This window comes from Protopterus annectens, chromosome 7.part1 (assembly GCF_019279795.1).
Source record: "Protopterus annectens isolate FY-2018-M chromosome 7.part1, PAN1.0, whole genome shotgun sequence".
In the NCBI taxonomy this organism is placed as follows: domain Eukaryota; kingdom Metazoa; phylum Chordata; order Ceratodontiformes; family Protopteridae; genus Protopterus; species Protopterus annectens.
The window spans coordinates 374741747-374758925 of NC_056740.1; the positions used below are offsets into that span (position 1 = coordinate 374741747).

Genomic DNA, 17179 nt, shown 5'->3' on the forward strand with positions numbered 1-17179 from the left:
AGGACAGTTGTGGAAGGGTAGTAGCAAAAAGCAAACAAGGTGACTTGAGGGAGGCAGTGGTCATCTGCCACTACATTGAGACTTGGGGTGGTTGCATATAGAGTACTGTGTGTAGTTTTAGAGGTCATAAAAAGAGAACTGTATTTGGATTGTACAATAATTTATGCATCTAAGGGTAAGGCTGGCAATATGAAGAGAAAAAGATATGTACTCACTTTAGGAGGCAGAAGAGGGTTCTGAAGTAGATACACCACATTGTGATAAGTAGGTGCAGTGGAGTGAACTAGGCAGTGAAGAACGCATGGTAGCTGAAGGGTCATTAAGTGCCAATTAGAAGAGGCAGAGGAATTCAGTAAACTATTCCAGGCTGAGATATACTTTATGGAATATGGCTCAGCTCTCTCAGTTGAGGATTTCAAGATGTCAGGGGGATAGATGGAGTAAAGGGCAGAGCTGGGCACTAGGAGGAGTATCCAAATATTTTTCATATGTTTGCACAATCACAACTTATTTTCTTGTGCATTGCTAATACACTGGCATCAGTCTGATTTGGTTTTGGTATTTATTTTGTAACTTGTGGCATGGTGGATGTTCTTCGTGTTTCACTGTTGCAGTCATTACATTTGGGTAATTTGCTGGCAGGTTGCCCTCAGTCGGCCTGAATTCCAAAGTCTTGGGTACTGTGTCGGTTGCTGTCTTCTCTTCCATGTCATCAGGTTGTCAGGGGTATAAAACGTGCAGCCGACGCCATTTTCTTTAGTCTTTTCTTGCCACGCGGTGCCCAAAGCAGAAGCATTTTAGCAAGTGCCGGTCAGCTGACTACTGAAAAATTTGAGTTTGAGCTTCATAACCAAAGTCTTCACTAAAGCTAAGTACCCCATTGGGGAAACTTTTTTCTTGCTTTTTACCGATGTCTGAAAAAGTTAATAATTGTATTACTTGTGGGAAGCAAATACCTCATAAGGATTTCCATTTATACTGTATTCCTTGCCTAGGCCCTGATCACAGCGTACCTGGCTGTCGGTTTTGTGCTAGATTTAACCAACGCACTATTAAGCGTCGGTATATTTTTGCATCAAAGTATTTTGGAAACAGATTTAACTACCTAGAAATGTCGTCGGGTAGCAATCCGAATACCGGAGTACATAAAAAACACAAAGAAAAGGACAGAGAAAGGCAGTTGAGATCCAAAACCGATGAAGATTCTCCTAAGCCAGTCGCCGGTTCGCCGGTACTCAGGTGCTTTCGCAGCCCCTGATACCTGCAACCTTCGAGTTGCAGGCCTCTACCGACACCCATGTGGAGTCCTGCATGCTGCAAGTTACTCAAGGTATTGGACTGACGGCTGTATCTCCCTCGGATGGGTCCAGAGCCGCTGAGCAGGCACTGGCTTCTGAGGTTGTATTCAGACCTCAACATTTGTATATCAAACCGACGACAGCTGCAAAACCAAAGACAAAAGCAACTTCTAAAACTAAAAAACTGACGCATGAGCCACGTGCACAGGCCTCTATGCCTAAAAAACGGATAATCAAAATGGCTGAAGACCTTATTACCTTGATCAGGGGTACCCATCCCCCTCCAGATAAGAGGCCTAGGCAAGACACTGATTATGAATCTTCAGATCAGGTTTCTATTTCTTCTGATTCCTCTTCTGATCAGGAATTGTCTATACCTCCCTATGAGGATTCTGATGCTGAGAAGTCTATTCCATCTGCATCTCCTCCTGAGGATTATTCATTTGGAGAAACCTTGCATACTTTGAGGGAGCATTTTCACTGGGAGAGTCAAGTTTTCTCAGAATCAAAAAAGAGCCTCAGAGATTTCCTTCTTATCCCTCAGCACAAGCCTTTAGCCATCCCCCCTGTTTTAGACATTGTGGATGATGTATTTTTGGAGTCAAGCTTGACCCCTGACTCCTTACCTCCGGCTCCCAGAAAGCCTGACATATTACAGGGTACCTGACTCACATAAATTTCTATTTAGAAACCCTGCTGCTGATCCTGAAACTATTTCACAAGGTCCAAAAGGAGTTAAGGCCTCAACAGCAAAAAATCCTACACCCTCTGACAGAGATTCAAGGGCACTAGACAGATGGGGAAAAAAGGTTTATACATCTGCAACCTTGGCAATCAGGGCCTTAAACTGTCAATTTCATATGATTAAGTACCAACATCATGTTATGGGATTGCTGAAACAGAAAATTATGTTGATTTCAGGATGTGCAGAGAACAAAGAATTGCAGGAATTATTGCATGCAGCTTAACAAGTTGGAAAGCATACTTTGCAATGTGGTTTTGATTCCTTAGAGGCCACCTGCAGGGCCGCAGTTACTGGATCTGTGATTAGGAGGCATGCCTGGTTAAAGGAACAAAATTTGTCTGATCATGTTAAAGCTAAATTGCTAGATGCACATTTACAGCATGATTCTCTGTTTGGTATTAAGGCAGAAGAGGTTCTAAAGAAAATGGAAGACAAAGCTAAGTCTATGCAAACTTTTAAAGACTTCTTACAAGTGCAGCCACCAAGATTCAGTAGACACTGGCCTACAAAAAATTGGTCCTTTCCTGTGTCAGACAGAGCTCAAAGGGGCAAATACAGACGCCCTAACGGTTCCAGATACCAGGCGCAAGATTCATACAGGTCAAAGCAATGGGGCGCTTCCACCTCCAAATATGGAGGGGATAAAGTACAAACCTACAGAAAGCAATCCCAATGACTTCCCTCTGCATACACCAAGCACTTATCTTTTGGCAGCACCCATAGGGGGAAAATTAGCACTTTTTGCTCAAAATTGGCAGTTAATAACCCAGGACAAGTGGGTACTAAGCATCGTATCACAGGGATACAGATTCCATTTCCACACTCAGCCAGTGGCAAATGGTTGGCCAGATCTGCCAAAAAATCAATGGGCAGAGGCACAGAAACAGGTTACGTCCCTCATGGATATGGGGGCCATTCAGCCAGTACCAGAACAGGAAAAAGGACGAGGTTTTTACTCAAGACTGTTCTTGGTACCCAGAATGGACAAGGCCTGGCGGACAATACTGGATATATCAATTTTGAACACATATCTGGACATTCCAAAATTCAGAATGCTGAATTTGCAGCAGCTTCTGCCCATGCTGGGCAAGAATGCCTGGCTGGTGACTTTAGACCTAAAAGAGGCATGCCTGCATGTCCCAATAAGACAATCGTGCAGAAGATACCTCAGATTCAAGGCTGGCTTAATGCATTACCAATTCTCTGCACTGTCCTTTGGCTTATCTACTACGCCCAGGGTCTTTACAAAGTGCCTGGCACCAGTAATTGCATTTTGCAGACAAAGAAGTATACAAATATATCCATACTTGGACGACTGTCTCGTTCAAGCAGAGAACAAGGACACTCTTCTTCGACACCTGGCATTTGTGAGAAGGCTTCTAACATGCCTAGGGTGCACAATAAACGAAAAGAAATCACAATTGGTACCCTCTCAAAAGATAACCTTCCTGGGTGCAAGCTTGAATACAACTGCCCAGATAGCTTACCTCACGCCAGACAAGCAAAGGCAACTGACTACTTACTTCATACTAATGGCAACAAAAACCAAGTCTTCTGCAAGACAAATTCTGCAGGCTCTGGGCTTCATGGCATCCTGCATCCTACTAATTCCATGTGCAAGACTGCATATGAGGAAACTTCAGTGGTACCTAAAAAGTTTATGGAGTCAGCATTCACACAGTCTGGAAATAATGATTCCTCTCATTCCCTGTCTGCAACAAGAGTTTCTATGGTGGGCAAAGGCATGTCACCAAAACATGGGACTGCCCTTCACTCTACCCCCTGCCAGCCAAACCTTAACAACAGACGCATCAGATTATGCCTGGGGGGCCCACATGGTAGGAAGATGCATTCAGGGCTTATGGTCACCAAAACAAATGCATCTGCATATCAACCAGAAAGAGATGCTAGCTGTTCAAAATGCCCTAACAGCCTTCAAGGACTTACTTCATCCAGGACAACTACTGATAAATACAGACAACACCACGGTCATGTGGTATATAAACAAGCAAGGGGGCCCGCACTCATACCCCCTTTGCAGATTAGCCATGGCACTGTGGAACACAGCTTTGACCTACCCAAATACATCTTCAAGCTCAATTCCTGCCAGGAAAACAAAGCACTCTGGCAGACAATTTAAGCAGAAACCTTATGGATCCTCACGAGTGGAAACTAAATCCACAAGTCTTCAGCATGATAACAGAGAAATGGGGGAGCCCAGACATAGATCTGTTTGCCTCTTCTCAAAATTATCAATTGAAAAGATTCTGCACAAGGACTTATCACAGACAAACATGGAAAGTGGACGCCCTATCCTTCAGTTGGAAAAACCTATTTGTTTACGCCATTCCTCCTCTGCCTCTTCTACCCAAGGTCCTCCTAAAAGTCAGACAAGAGAAGCCAAAGATGATATTAATTGCCTCGGACTGGCCCCACCAATACTGGTACCCAATCCTAAGGAACTTGTCTCAATACCCAGGTTAGACCTTGCTTCAAAGACCACAACTACTGTCCCAGCAAAACAATCAGATCTTGCACAATCAACTACAGACTCTGAACCTGGCAGTGTTGCTAATCATGTAGCCAGAAGACCTAGTACTAGAAAATCTTATGCTGACAAATGGAAGAGATTCTGTGCTTGGAATCAAGCACAAGGAACTGATACAGTGGAACCAAATATTCCACAGATATTACAATACTTAACTGAGATGCTTGACAAAGGCTTATCTTTCTCATCAATCAAAATCCATGCCTCTGCCATTTCGGCTCATTACAATACAGAGCCACCAATCTTATCTCATCCTTTACTAAAGCAGTATCTTAGAGGAGCCAAAATTTAAGGCCTCCTAGAAGATCACCATTACCTGCATGGGACCTTAATTATGTGTTGGAAAAGCTCACCCTGCCTCCATTTGAACCAGCTGCTACCGCTGATCTAAAGATGTTCATCGTGTTTCACTGTTGCAGTCATGACTGTAGGGTTCTCCCCTGCCGGCAGGCAGCCCTCGGTCGGCCAGAATCCCAAAGTCTGGGTCCGGCGTCGGCTGTTCAACCATGCTCCCTGACGTCAGAGCGCCAGGAGTACAAAGCTGACAGCCGACGCCATCTTCTCCAGTCTTTCTTGCCGTGCAGTGATAGCATTTCGCAAGTGCCGGTCAGCTGACTCCTGACGAATTTTACTGATATACTTTGGTCCGAAGACTTTCTTCTCCACTCAAAGCTAAGTACCCCGTTGGGGAAACTTTTTTCTTGCTCCACTCCGATGTCAATAAAAGTTAATAATTGTATTTCATGTGGGAAGCAAATACCTCATAAGGATTTTCATTCTTACTGTATTCCTTGCTTGGGACCTGACCACGACGTAGCTAGTTGTCGGTTTTGTGCTAGATTCAATCAACGTACAATTAAGTAAAGGTACGATTTTGCTTTTCATTACTTCGGTAGGCGCTTTAACTACAAAATGTCAGATACAGTCCTGGCTACCGGAGTTCACAAACTCCGCAAGGATAAAGACAGGCCTCCGAGGTCCAAATCTGATGATAGCACACAAGCGGAGCCAGCTTCAGGTTCGGCCGTCGTCAGTGAGGCGCTTTTGCAGCCCCTGTCGTCGGCCATTTCAGAACCGACGGCCGAAATGGACTCTCATGAGGAGCCAACCAGGCCTTTAAATATTTCTGTTGCAGGACCTTCGGACAATGCTCCTTCGGATGGGTCCGGAGCCGCTGTGCAGGTACCGGCTTCCGAAGGGGTTTTCAGGCCTACTCAGCTACTAATAAAGGCAAAGACAAAGATAAAGGCAAAGACTCCTTCAAAATCAAAGACTTCAACACAGGCCTCTTCTGACCCGGCTCCCAAGTCACAGAAACAGTTACTCAAGATGGCGTAGGATTTAATTACTATGATTAGGGGTTCTCATCCCCCTCCAGACAAAAGGCCAAGGCAGGATGTTTCTTATGATTCCTCTGATCAGGCTTCTGTTTCCTCAGTTTCTTCTTCTGATCAGGAATATTCTTTCCCTCCTTATGAGGATTCTGATGCTGATGAATCCATTCCTTCTGCTTCTCCCCCTGAGGATTTCTCTTTTGGGGAAACTTTGCATGAAATGAGGGAACATTTCCACTGGGAAGGACAGGAGTTTTCGGAATCCAAGAAAAGACTGAGGAAATTTCTTCTTCTTCCCCAACATAGACCCCTGGCTATTCCTCCTGTTTTGGATATTGTGGATGATGCCTTTTCGGAGGCTAACTTAACCCCTGACTCTCTTCCTCCTGCTCCTGTTAAGCCTGATAGATATTACAGGGTTCCTGATTCCCATCAGTTTTTATACAAGAACCCTTCTGCTGACCCTGAAACCATTTCTCAGGGTCCTAAGGGAGTTAAGGCCGCTTCTGCCAAAAATCCCATTCCTACTGAAAAGGATTCTCAATCCTTAGAAAGATGGGGCATTAGGGCTTTAAACTGTCAGTTTCATATGTTTAAATACCAGCAATTTCTATTGTCTGTCTTAAAACAAAAGCTTACTTCCATTTCTGCCTGTGCAGATAAGGAATTACATGACTTATTGCACGCCACTGAACAAGTTGGGAAGCATGGTTTACACTGTGGATTTGATGCCTTGGAGGCTTCTTGTAGGGCTGCGGCCTCTGGCACAGTCATTAGAAGGCATGCATGGCTAAAGGAACAAAATTTACCTGATCAAGTAAAGGCTAAATTATTGGATGCTCCTATTCAGCATAATGTTTTGTTTGGATCTAAAGCTGAAGAGGTGATTAAAAAGATGGAGGATAAGGCGAAATCCATGCAAACAGTTAAATATTTCTTACAAGTACAGCCTCCTAGATTTAGCAGGAATTGGCCTTCAAAAAACTGGTCCTTTCCCACTTCTGACAGGCCTCAGAGGGGTAGATATAGACGTTCCAGAGGGAGGCCTCAAACGCAAGCTGCTTATAGACCAAGACAGTGGACTGCTTCCACCCCTATGGGAGGAGAGGACAGGTCACAATCTCAAAGGAAGCAAACTCAATGACTCCCTCTGTTGGGCTGCAGGAACTTCTTGCCTGGAAGCCCCTCTCGGAGGAAAACTCTCTCTTTTTTAGCAAAATTGGACTCAAATAACCCAAGACAAATGGGTTTTGGATGTGGTTTTAAGAGGTTACAAATTCCATTTTCATACCTTGCCAAGGCCAAGCGGATGGCCAGACCTTCCAAAGCATCAGTGGACGGAGGCCTTAAACCAGGTGGAAGCTCTTTTGGCTATGAATGCCATAGAAGTGGTTCCTCTTTCAGAGATGGGAAAAGGTTTTTATTCAAGGCTTTTTCTAGTCCCAAGGAAGCAAAACTCATGGAGACCCATTTTGGATCTGTCGGTCTTGAACACCTTTCTAGAGATTCCAAAATTCAAGATGCTTACTCTACAGCAGCTACTTCCAATGCTGTCCAAAAATGCATGGATGGTAACTTTGGATTTAAAGGAGGCATATTTACACATTCCCATCAGGCAGGATCGCAGAAAATACCTCAGGTTCAAAGCCGGATTGAGGCACTTTCAATTCTCTGCGCTGCCGTTTGGATTATCTACTGCGCCCAGGGTCTTTACCAAATGCCTGGCTCCAGTAGTAGCTTACTGCAGACTCAAGGGAATTCAAATTTACCCTTATCTGGACGATTGTCTAATTCAGGCAGACAGCAAGGATGTCTTACTTCAGCATCTAGAATTTGTACAGAACCTCCTCAAGTTCCTGGGATTCTCTGTACACATAAAAAAAGTCAAATTTGACACCATCACAACAGATAACTTTTCTGGGTGCACTTCTAAACACCACAACCCAGATGGCATTTCTGACATCCGAAAAACAGTTGCAGCTGGCTTCAACTTTCAGAATCTTGGCAACTTTAACTCATCTATCTGCAAGGAAATTCCTGCAGGCTTTGCGTTACTTTGCCTCCTGCATCCTTCTCGTACCATATGCAAGACTACACATGAAGAAAATACAGTGGTACCTAAAAAGTGTATGGTCTCAGCATTGCCACAGTTTAGACATACTGATCTCCGTCCTTCCTTGCCTTCAAAAGGAATTTCTTTGGTGGTCCAGGGCATGTGCTCTAAAAAACGAAGGGAAGCCCTTCCGTCTGCCTCCTGCCTCTCAGATTCTAACCACGGACGCCTCGGATTATGCTTGGGGAGCCCATTTTCAGGGCAGTTGTTTGCAGGGCCTTTGGACAAAGGATCAGAAGCACCTGCATATCAATTTAAAGGAAATGTTAGCCGTTCAGAAAGCTCTATTGGCCTTCAGGAATCTTTTACAACCAGGACAACTGTTAATACGGACAGACAACACCACAGTTATGTGGTACATAAACAAGCAAGGGGGATCTCATTCCTACCCCCTTTGCAGACTAGCCATGGATCTATGGAACACAGCTGTAGCTTGCAATCTGGATCTTCAAGCTCAGTTTCTTCCAGGAAAACAGAACTTCCTGGCAGACAGTCTGAGCAGAAATCTTTCGGATCCCCATGAGTGGATGCTGGACACCAAAGTTTTCAGGATGATAGCAGTCTGGGGATGTTCTCACATAGACCTGTTTGCATCCCATCTCAATCATCAACTACAAACTTTTTGCACCAGGACTTTCCACAGAGAAGCTTGGAAAGTGGACGCCCTGTCATTCAGTTGGAGGAACCTCTCGGGATATGCCTTTCCGCCTCTTCCTCTTCTTCCACGGGTTTTATTGAAGATAAAACAGGACAAGCCCAAGTTGATAATCTTGCTGGTCCCAAATTGGCCTCGGCAGTTTTGGTATCCAACTCTAAAAAACCTATGCCTGGAGTCCCCTTGGGTTTTACCTCCATTTCCGAACCTTCTGTCCCAGCATCAGGGTCAGGTTCTACACTCTCATGTCAGAACTCTCAGCCTGGCGGCCTGGTTAATCCATGGCCTTTGATTTCTTCTTTACTGCTCAAGCAGGTTATGGATGTCATTTTAGAAGCCAGACGTCCTAGTACTAGAAAATCTTATGCAGGAAAATGGAAAAGATTTTGTTCCTGGATGCAGGCTCAGGATTCTGATCCTCTTCTTCCTAACATTACTTTAATTTTACTTTACTTGACAGATCTCTTACATAAGGGTCTCTCTTTCTCTTCCATTAAGATTCATGCCTCTGCTATTTCTGCTCATTATAATACAGACCCTCCCATCTTTTCCCACCAGCTCATGCAACAGTTTCTCAGAGGAGCTAAGAACTTGAGACCTCCTAGATCTCCTCCTATTCCTGCTTGGGATCTCAACTATGTTTTGGAAAAACTAACCTTGCCTCCTTTTGAGCCTGCTGCCTCTTCTGACATCAAGTTTTTATCTTGGAAGACAGCCATCCTGTTAGCCCCAATGTCTGCCAGGAGAGTTTCAGAGTTACAAGCTCTTATGGCTGTGGAACCTTATATTATTTTTCAAGACAGGGTATCTTTGAGGACTAATCCTACCTTCATGCCTAAGGTGGTTTCCAAAGTGGCTTTAAATCAAACTATACACTTGCCAACCTTCTTCCCCACTCCTCAAAATAAAGGGGAAAGGATCTTACATTCCTTGGATGTACACAGACAGCTACGTTTTTACCTGAACAGAACCAAGGACATCAGGAAATCAGAACAATTGTTTGTTTCTTATGCTTCAAGTTCCCAAGGTAAAGCCATTTCAAAACAGACCATTTCTAAATGGATTGCTCATGGAATCAGATTTTGTTATTCTCACCATGGAAAGCAAATCCCAGGGAGTATACGGACTCATTCCACTAGAGCTGCTGCCACTTCTGCAGCCTTCCTCAGGGGAGTTCCTACCAAGGACATTTTGGAAGCTGCAACTTGGAGTTCAGTGCATACATTTTCTAAGCACTACAATCTACCTTTCTACTCTAAGTCTAGGGCAGGCTTTGCCTCTGCAGTCTTGGGCAGGCTTTGCCTCTGCAGTCTTGCAGGGCCTTTTAGCCGCCCCTTCCTCTTTATGACCACCTCCCTTTCTTTCAGCTTTGGGATTCTACCCTACAGTCATGACTGCAACAGTGAAACATGATGAACATAGTACAGTTGTGTACACCTACCATAAATGTAGATGTTCGAGTGTCTTCACTGTTGCAGTCTGGGTTTCCCACCCTCCTGTCCCCTCTTATTTTTACTTTTGTGTATTTCCTTTTTTTCACCATTCTTCTGAGGTGTATTTGCAAAGGTTATGGGACCTTTTTCATTTTGGGACTCCTGACATCTGGGGCAAGAAAAACTGGGGAAGATGGCGTCGGCTGTCAGCTTTGTACTCCTGGCGCTCTGACGTCAGGGAGCATGGTTGAACAGCCGACGCCGGACTCAGACTTTGGGATTCTGGCCGACCGAGGGCTGCCTGCCGGCAGGGGAGAACCCTACAGTCATGACTGCAACAGTGAAGACACTCGAACATCTACATTTATGGTAGGTATACACAACTGTACTTTCTTATCATGGAAAACAGCTGTGCTGCTAGCAATTACTTCAGCAAGAAGAGTTTCAGAGCTACAGGCCCTCATAGCTGTAGAGCCTTTTATCATATTTTACCCAGACAGAGCGTCTTGAGGACAAATCCTACTTTTATGCCCAAGGTGGTTTCCAGTGTGGCCCTTAACCAAACAATTCATCTGCCAACTTTCTATCCAAATCCGCAGAACAAGGGGGAGAAAATTCTGCACTCCTTGGGCGTACACAGACAGCTAAGATTCTACTTGTGCAGGACTAAAGCTCTAAGAAAAACTGAGCAATTACTAGTGTTATATGCTACAGGATCAGAAGGAAAGGCTATTTCAAAACAGACAATTTCAAAGTGGGTAAGCCACTGCATCCGTTTCTGCTACTTACACCATGGTAAACCTGTGCCCAAGGGCATTAGGTCTCATTCCACCAGAGCTGCAGCTACTTCAGCAGCCTTTCACAGAGGAGTACCAACCGAAGACATTCTAGAGGCTGCTACTTGGAGTTCTGTTCACACCTTTACAAAGCATTACCATTTGCCTCTTTGCTCTAAGTCCAGGGCAGGCTTTGCCACTGCAGTGCTGCAGGGCCTTATAGTCGCACCTAATGCTGTTTAGCTCCAGCCCCCCAACCATAGCTTTGGGATTCTACCCAAATGTAATGACTGCAACAGTGAAACACGAAGAACATAGTACAGTTGTGTACACTTACCATAAATGTAGATGTTCGAGTTTATTCACTGTTGCAGTCCAGGTTACCCTCCCGCCATCCCCCTGTCTTTCTGAAATTTATCTTTCCTTCTCTATCTTCTGCAACCTATGTGGTGTATTTGCTTGTAGATGAAGGTAAAGTTTATATTGATGCATGTGTTGTGTGTGTGTGTGTGTGTGTGTGTGTGTGTGTGTGTGTGTGTGTGTGTGTGTGTGTATGTGTGTATATATATATATATATATATATATATATATATATATATATATATATATATATAAATTTGCTACCTTTTTAGATGCACCTGACATCGGGGGCAAGAAAAACTAAAGAAAATGGCGTCGGCTTCACGTTTTATACCCCTGACGTCATGGAAGAGAAGACAGCAACCGACGCAGGACCCAAGACTTTGGAATTCAAGCCGACTGAGGGCAACCTGCCAGCAGATTACCCAAATGTAATGACTGCAACAGTGAATACACTCGAACATCTCCATTTATGATAAGTGTACACAACTGTACTTTCTTGGTAAAGGATGCAACAACATATATTTGTATTTGTTTTGCATTCAAACCTGCTGTTCTCAAAGTATACCCCTCACTGGTGAGATCAGATCATAAACTAATCTCGCTGGAGGTCCTCATCCCGCCCCCACCTGAAATAAAAAAGACCACAGTGAAAAACTTCTCAAAAGCCGACTTCACACTTCTAAAAACTAGTGTGGTCTCCTTTAAGGCCCCTGAGCCAGTGGTAAACATTACTCAAACTGCTGAATCACTTACAAATGCCTTCTACCAGCACCTACAGGACTGCATGGATCAGGCAATCCCAAACAAAACTAAGACTCTTTGTACCAAAGGCAAGCGTCCAGTCTGGTGGACCCCAGCCATAAACAAGCTCTACAACAAAAGGAGGAAGCTACTACAAGATAGAGCAAAATCCTTGAAAGGTAAGACACCTTTGATCATTATAAGTAAAAAACTAAGAGCTCTCATAAAATCATCCAAGGCAAATTTTGAGAGAAAAATCGCCAAGGACTCAAAAGACAATCATAAGGCCTTCTTTAGCTATGTTAGAAACCTAGGAGGAAACTCCCAGATATGCTCAGAATTAGTTCAAATTGATGTGAAGATTACTGAACCTACACACATTGCCAACATACTGGCTGACAGGTTCAGTGCAAACTTCTTCCCCCCCTCCCCCCCAAAAGGAGAGATATCTATACCAGAGGATTGTAGCCCCCCAAACATCTCCAACGCCCAGGTGAGAACTGCTCTCTCCAAAGCAAAAAACACAGCATCCATGGGACAGGATGGTGTCCCCGGCTGTGTGCTCCACGAACTCAATGAGGAATTAAACCCGCAGTTAGGACAGCTGTTTAATCTTAGCCTCACCTCAGGATACGCACTCAAGGAGTGGCACGGCGACTGTGGTCCCACTTCACAAGGCGGTGCCTCCACCGACCCTGGAAATTACCGTCCCATTAGCTTGACAAGCCTTATCTGCAAAGCCATGGAGAGGATCATAATGGAACTCATAAATAAAGACATAGGGAACTTGCAGACTTTGGATCCAACCCAGTTTGGCTTTGTCAAAGGCAGATCATGCCTTTAAACTTGGTTGACTTTTTCGAGACAGTCACCAAGGCCATTGATGAGGGAAAGGCAGTCCATACAGTCTACCTTGACCTGGCAAAGGCCTTCACACAATACCCCACTCAGGTATCATCGAAAAACTCATCAGCTTGAATGTAAACCCATACATCACAAGATGGGTTGCAAACTGGCTAAGTGACAGAACCCACAGGGTCAGAGTTGCTGGAGCCATGTCAGACTCAAGCCGGTCACAAGTGGTGTCCCACAGGGCTCAGTCCTGGGTCCACTCTTGTTCGGCATCTACTTTTCTGAAGTACAAGCAACGCAGGAGGGTTATGGCTGACAAAGTTTGCAGATGACTGCAAACTGGGCGCCATAGTTGAAAACACATCTGACACAGATATCCTTCAGAAGGGCCTCACAGAAACGGATAACTGGTGCCAGAGCCATGGCCTAAAGTTAAATGCCAAGAAATGCATAGTCATACCCTTCGGGAAAACAAGGTTACCACTAGCTATCATATAGGTGGCAATCCACTGAGCACAGAAGAGGTCATCAGGGATCTGGGGACCCAGGTTGACAGTAGCCTTCGCTTGACACTCATGTTGCTAAAGTAGTTAGGAAAACCTTCTACATTGCCCACCTGATCATGAAGGGATTCACATCTAGATCAAGGGAGGTCATCGTCCCCCTGTACTCATCACTCATTAGACCTATGATTGAGTACAGTGCCCCATTCGGAATGTATCTGACCCGACACCTGCAGCAGCTGGAAAGGCCCCAAAAGTGCCTCACCAAAAGGATAAAGGGTCTCAAAAATATGTCTTATGCTGCCCGACTGAAAGAACTCCAGCTCTATTCAGTCTCATACCGCTTGCTCAGAGGTGACCTGTGTCTGACATATAAGGCCATGTCAAACCCAGATTTGATGAATAAGCTTCACCTCAAAAAATCTAGATCCCTCAGAACCACAAGGGCGGGAGACTTGAACCTTGACACGGTTATTAATAGAACGTGCTGGAGGGACAGATTCATCACCCAGAGACTCCCTATGCTGTGGAACAAAATCCCGGTACATGTGAGGCAGAGCACCTCGCTGGCCTTGTTCAAGAGGAATCTTGACCAATGGATGGGAGATCGCAGATATACCCCAGGGATTACTTCAGTGTCACTGCTTGACAGAGGCACAGCAAAATAATAGGCATAGTTTTATTCAAACTAAAGGGGTGGCGAAAGCCAAATAACTATGGGCTAGGCTTATAAATGCCCTTGGGCAGATAGCCTAGTATGAACCTATGAACTTTTGCATGTTGACATTGTTTTAACTTTTCATTATTTTTAGTCACCTTTCTCTCTGTTGACTTTTGATGGCAGTTTAGTAGCCTACAGTTTACATTTTCCAATGTCTACGTCAGTGTCGGATTTTTTTCAATCTTAAAGCTGTTAATCATGTCTTGTTTCAGTAATAAACTTTGACCAGATTATCTACTTCTGTGAAGTCTTATTTGTAAATACTATTTCCCATCTCATGAACTGTTTCAGCTGTAATTGTGTTTCTTGTCTTTCATGTCTGTGCTACATCCACATCCCCTTTTTTCCATTTTTACACTTTGGGTCAGGGTGTCACTTTTCCAGTGACAATCATCTAGAGCCAGTATTGACACCACTGGGTGGCTAGCCCTGCTGTGGTTATTCTTCCACACCATGCATACACATGCACATTCACACCATTGGCCAACATATTCCTCTGCAAATAACAGCTTACATTGATAGACCTTGTCAACACTGGCTACAAGCTGTACCAGATGGTGTAAGAGATTCCAAGTAAAGGTAACATACAATTTGCAGTAAAACCAATTTGGCATACTTTTAGAGCCTGCAGAATCTGTTCAGGCAGGGAAAGAGAGAAAACTGCTTAAATACCGATTTCTTTGTGAGGTGTTGTAGGGTCATATTAAGGAGAGCAAAAGCATTCAATGATGAGAAAAAAAATAAATTTGCATGTACTTCTTTAATTTTGTTTTGCAGCTGTTTTGTAATGTTCTTGTTCAAGACATGCCTAATAGTTGATTAGTGGTTTGTTTCTGGAGTATTTTCTTCTAGATGAAGTAAATTCATAGTACTTTCAATGTCATGAGTGTGTAAAATAGCATTCTGGTTTCCTACTGACTGTACTTTTTATTATTTTCAGATTATGAGAAAGTTTTAGAGCTGGATGCTGATAACTTTGATGCCAAAACTGAGCTGAAGAAAGTAAATGCAGTAAGAAAGTCTTTTTTTGTAGTAATCTTTAAGAGAATGCACTTAGAAGTAAAGAATTTGATCAAACATTGTGTTCTGTATTTTGGTTTCTTGGAGTATTCCAAGATGATGAAATAGCACTTGAGTGGTTAACCTTTAATTTTTTTATCTACAACATAGTATTCCAATCTATAAATTATATTGTCATTTCATTACCATAAGTAAATATTTTTATTACTGTATCTGCAAAGATATAGTTTTAATGCCACAAGAAGTAATACAGATCAGCTTGAATAACAAAGCAGAATAAATAGCATGAATCTTCCAACCTGATTATACAGTGTGTAGTTAAAATTCTTAACATGCTTGCCAGACATACAGCTTCAAGATGAGTTTCTCATCACATTGCCTGTTAGAGTCACATCCCTCTATCAATCCACAACCCTTTTTCCCATTTTTACACATGCGGTCGGAGTGACAAGGTTCACATCGCTTGGTGGCCAGCTGTTCTTCCATACCCCACACTCACATGCATGCAAGAGAAGAAAATAAAGTCTTCTTTTATCAGAAATGCACATAATTTAAATAATAAAACAAAGAACATTAGCAACTTAACTTGCCTACCTTTGATATTAACTATTTACCCTCTGTTTTATGAGCAGCAAATGGCATTTCGAGCACAACAGTAATAATGTTGTAAGGAATTTTGGGAACAGATTGTAGTCCTTTTTAGCCCCTGAAATGGATGTTACACTTGTAGCATATTTATGGCTCCAGTAGTTGTTTCCCCTTAATATAATAGTCTCTTCAGATATTCAGATGGAGAGTGGTAAGTTGCAAAGGGCTGGCTGATATGATACATAATGATAACTATGTTTGCAGATCAAGATGCATTTATTTTAATCAGTATTCTTTGTTGACCAGGTTATCCCACTAGGTTTGTAGCCTCTTTTCAGGGAAAAGGTGGTGGTATTTATATTGTTAGGGAATATTTGGCCTGGACACCAGGAAACTTCTCCTACTCTTTTTGGCTAGGTGGCCCTAGAAAATGTTTCATACCAGTGGATGGTTGGACATGGAGGCTTGACTACCGAGAATGTGTTATTACCTGCTTTCAGTCCTAAGGCTTCTATTTCTGCACAGATGAGAGAAAAGTCATGTGTATCTAGAAGTTGTGTTGGAGGAAGGTAGTTTGCCTTGAGAGGTTTTACAGAAGCTTATTAGTGCAGCAGACCCACCTGAGTCACAAGCTCTTTCTTGGGCAGATGCTGTGGATCATTTGTCTGCTTTGGAGGTATTTTCGTCTCCTGCTCCTGATCAGAATGGTGCTGCAGGGGAAGCACTTCTGCAGAAATCAGTGAGTGAAACTGCTGAAAAAAAGAGATACCACTGTGTCTGCAGTGGTGGTGAAGAGGATGAAAGATTGTTTGTTACTCACGAAAATGCCTTTTATTTGTCTTTCAGCTAAAATTGCAAAGATGATGGATTATTGTTTTGTGTGTGACCCTTTGGTAAAGCCATTTTAACTGATTTTTGTTCCTTGATTCCATTGGGCACAGTATATGTTGAGACTTTGAATTTGTTAAATCCTTCTTTTGTGAAATTGCTTGCCAAACTGCATACTCAACTGTGGAATGAGTATGTGTTTGTTGGTACATCCTCTGTGTCAAATAAAAGACCATTAGCACAACACTGAACTGACACACTGTTGGAATTGGATGTAAGACCATGTTTTTCTGCTTTATCTCATACACCTCTGATTGCTGTCTGCCCCCCCCCCCAAAAAAAAAAATTCTTACTGTTGGAAGGTTGGGCATAATGTTAAAAACTGTGCTTTAATTTGTACAAAATTCTGAGCAAAAGGTAGTGCTGTTTTTTTGGTTGCCTGGTGGGGGAAGGGTGAGGAACTCTGCTGTAGCTATTGAAACTTCTGGACTCATTTTTTTTCAGGAAAGTCTTGCAGATCTGGAGGATAATAAACATTTGTTTGTCAGGGTACTGCATTGATCACAGACGAGCATTTGCTGGTGCTGCCTGAATAATAAACTGGTAAGGGCTTCTTATGAGAATTTAACTGTGGTGCAGGTGGGATCCTCAGTGGAAATTT

General features: G+C 43.4%; 1 protein-coding gene across 2 annotated transcripts in view; it reads left to right on the forward strand.

The window, feature by feature from the left end:
* Positions 1 to 17179, forward strand: part of RPAP3 (RNA polymerase II associated protein 3) — a 1123208-nt gene that overhangs the window by 355698 nt on the left and 750331 nt on the right. Inside the window, exon 7 of one of the 2 annotated variants that reach the window (XM_044078821.1) lies at positions 15023 to 15084. In XM_044078821.1, coding sequence (XP_043934756.1) covers positions 15023 to 15084 — 62 coding nt within the window. Of the gene's footprint in view, positions 1 to 15022; positions 15094 to 17179 lie in introns of both variants that reach the window. The other variant, XM_044078820.1, reaches the window with a different exon arrangement.